Here is a 3,797-nt window from a genome sequence, read left to right as displayed (position 1 = left end):
CTCCTCTCTCTCTCTCTCTCTCTCTCTCGTCAAACCTGTGGGAGTGACGGCGGGCATGCTCGATGGTCCTCTCTATATACATGTTTCGGCGGTTTTCCTACTGCTTCAGTTGGAGAGGTTACTGGCAGCGTCTATACATGCTTTGTGAACTGGAGATGGTTTTGTGTTGAACGGGAGACAAAGTTGAAGGCTTTGGTTTCTGGTGGTGATAGAGAGATTGATGGTGGCTAGAAGGACGATTGTTTCCTTTCAATTGTTGTCAAGGGGCTTCCTCACGTCGTCATTGTGGTTGATAGCGCAGTGCTGGAAGGGATGCATCACCTCCTTGGTTGGGTTGTTGATGTTGGGTCTCACAATGTTAGGGCGACAACGGTGGTTTCAAGGTGGGGTGTCGGCGGTGCTGCACGTTGGTTGTTAGCGGCTAGGGTTTCCATCAGGGTGACATTAGCTGGGCTTTGCTGGGCTTGGGTAGTTGTTTTATTTTTTAATTTTATTTCTTTTTTAGGTTCATATCTTTTTTCGCGAAAGGATATTGGACCTTTTATTATCTTGCCTTGAGCGAGAGAGATCGCAAAGGAAATAGAGACTCGGTGGTCCCTTAATTGGGACTTATATTTTCTTAACCGAGCTCTATAATTTCTTTGTTTTGGGCTTCATACAAGAAGTGGTGGGTGTACTAGGAGATTGCTAGTATAGTTTGCTCTTTTTTGGGTGGATTTGTAGTAGTTTCTACGAAACGGTTCTTTCTGTCGCTTTTACTGAAGGAGATCGTTTTTGTACTGCTTGCTGAGCTAGCTAATAAAGGATGACCTCTTTTGATTAAAAAAATTAAGTCTCATAGACATGCTTATTTTAACTTCTTTTTTTTTTTAATAAAAAAAAAATTCAAAAGCTTCTGGTTGTTCATAGCACAAGATGATCTAAGTATTTCCATACATAATTTGATCATAAGTTTTCCAACGTGTTATGGCAAACATCATCTAGATAATTTTTTTTTCTCTGAAGAAGAGGTAGATGATTATGGTACTTTCTAGTAAATGAGTTTCAAATCAAATGGAAACCATTACCTTCCTGATAATTGTATTCTAAAATGAGAGTAGGTAATCATAAATTTTCATTATGTTTTTAATAGATAGATTTCATTAATTGATTTAAAAAAGAAAAAAAATGAACAGAAATTGTTTTTAGTTTTTATAACTAATCTCAATCGTTAGTTGTTATTATATCTAATTGATGATATTCTGGTTATACTTTTTATTATAATCTTGTATGCACGGATCCGCCCTCCAAATAAAAAGTCTGTGACTGATACTCTTAAGGTACACCAAAGGCTTCATATGCCCAAAAGTAAATTCCTTGACACATGTAATACAACTATGTAGGGCTGGCAATTTGGGCTCTGTCGAAACCAACCAACTGAGTACCAACCGTACCAACTTAGTTGGTATACCAAAGACTTGGTAACCAACTTACTTGGTACGGTATACCGTATCAGTCTTGGTAACATGGTTGGTACTTGGTATTGAGATTTTCATACCATTGGTATACCGTACCAACCATATATGTGTAATTATGCAAAAATACACTCATATCTATGTAGGAAACGAGAATTGAACCTTTAACATCTTACAAACAACCTATAAAATATACAGCCCCTTCCATTGAGGGATCCCTATTTTTGGCCACTTTCTAGTGATAGGGCATTACACCACTTCCCAATTGAATTTTTACATCTCCACCGTTCATATCTTAGGTCTATATTAGTAGATCACCTCTACAAAATTTCATATGATTTGGTGATCGTTAAGACTTTCAAAAGTTTGATTTAGTTTTAATGATTTTGAACGGTCCAGCTTATGTCAAACTAAAACCGTTCAAGGTCATTAAAACTAAATTGAACTTTTGAAAGCCTTAACAATCACCAAATCATATGAAATTTTGTAGAGGTGATCTACTCATATAGACCTAAGATATGAACGGTGGAGATGTAAAATTATAATCGGGAAGTTGGTGTAATGCCCTATCCCTATAAATGGCTTAAAATAGGGATCCCTCATTGGAAGGGCCCTGATAAAATATATAATATATGTAAAGACAATTAAAATATAAAATGTTTAAATTTTAGCAAGAGGTATGTTTCGAAATCATGACTGCTCTGATGAAAAATATGACCACATATTATCAGACCAAAGCTATCATTGCATTATATTTATGAAAAAATTATATTTATCACTTCATTTTTTGGGCCACAATCTAAACTTGGTAGATGTCTATTACCAACCGTACCAACTAAGTCGATATACCAACTTCAGTGGTTGATTTTGGTAGAGGATTTTACCTACCAATCATAAGTTGGTTGGTACACGGTATTGGTAAATAATGTCGGTATACCTACCAATGTCATCCCTATAACTATGTAATATAAGTCATACAACTATGTATCGCAACACAATGACTCACCACTTTGAAAGTTTCAGGGCTAGGTTTTCATTTGTATAATAACTTTGGAAAACCACAACTTTATGAGATTAGATATAGTATAGAATGCCAAGTGAGCGATGAGGTTGGAGAATCCCAAAACGTCGCCTTCAACAAAAGAATTTTGAATAAGCATAGGTAGCTAGACAATTTCAAAACTGACCCAAAACATCACACCAGCCATTAGAAACTGCATTTGGAGGTAGAAGCTAGCCAACAGGTTCTAAAATCTTTTATCCACTACCATGGCAGAGGCAAATTCTGTAAAAGTCGAATTTGTGGACTACAAAACAAAGGTTAGTCTCTGATTCAGATGTTACATGCTTGTAACGGAACCTATTGAATTTCTCTTTTTGTTTGATTGCCCAACTTAAACTCCTTCTTCCCCATCAATCTTGCAAATTGCATGCAGAAACTATGGGTTGAAAAGATGTCCAACTACAAATGCGTGATGTTATTTCCAAGGCGGTTACATATCTCTAATCTGGTTCCTCCTTACTGGGCCTGGAATTGTTATAAAGAGACAAGGTACGTGAAAATAAATCAAGTATATTTAACATACCACCCCCATTTCAAAATCGATTTTTCAAGCACGTAAAGCTAGATATAATCCATGGCAGAACATTATACAAAAGAGTAGAGGCAATTCTAACTTTGAAGACGATCTATATTCTCAGTGACAACGTGGAGGTTGCCAAACTAAGGACTGTATGCTGGCTAGATGTGAGAGGCCACATAAAGATGTCTGAGCTCTCATGCGGCGTTGTTTATGAGATTGCGTACATAGTCAAATTAACAAACGGGGCATCTGGATGGGAGCTACCCATCACACTCAAACTCAGGTACCCCGATGGCAGAGAACAAATTCGCCAACAAAGTTTACTCGAGAAGCCGAGAGGAGAGTGGATGGAGCTCAGTGGTGGCACTTTTCTGACCAACCAAGAAGAAACCGGAGAGTTCTGGTTTGATCTCTGTGAACATGGTGGACACTGGAAAACTGGGCTTATCATCAAAGGTATTATTGCCAAGCCGAAATAGAAGATAGGTGCATGATGAAACAATATTATTCGACTACCCAGATAAGTACGAATTCTGCATAGTATATAGTGCATGATGAACTATTGTTAATTTTTTTTTTTTTATGAAAATTGTTAAGTTTATTAATAATTATGTTTTGTGTGTTTCTTGGTTCGCTGCTGCTGCTATGTTTTTCTTTACTCTGAATAACATTATTAATAATAAAAAGCATCGTGTATTTATAAACATGTTCTTCTATTATTTACCCTAATCCATAAAGGTCTTTATCAGGTCTAAATATT

At 36.7% G+C, this 3,797-nt stretch overlaps 1 protein-coding gene across 1 annotated transcript; it reads left to right on the top strand.

Annotated features, from left to right (window-relative positions):
* The first annotated feature begins 2,723 nt into the window (after positions 1–2,723).
* On the top strand, positions 2,724–3,516 carry LOC101300840 (protein PHLOEM PROTEIN 2-LIKE A1-like). Its single transcript, XM_004305470.1, has 3 exons — positions 2,724–2,774; positions 2,891–3,006; positions 3,156–3,516. Exons 1-3 carry the CDS (start codon positions 2,724–2,726, stop codon positions 3,514–3,516), a joined length of 528 nt encoding a protein of 175 aa, XP_004305518.1.
* The last annotated feature ends 281 nt before the right edge of the window (positions 3,517–3,797 follow it).

The sequence above is a fragment of the Fragaria vesca genome, linkage group LG6, assembly GCF_000184155.1.
Source record: "Fragaria vesca subsp. vesca linkage group LG6, FraVesHawaii_1.0, whole genome shotgun sequence".
In the NCBI taxonomy this organism is placed as follows: Eukaryota; Viridiplantae; Streptophyta; class Magnoliopsida; order Rosales; family Rosaceae; genus Fragaria; species Fragaria vesca.
This window is presented reverse-complemented; position numbering and strand designations above follow the sequence as displayed.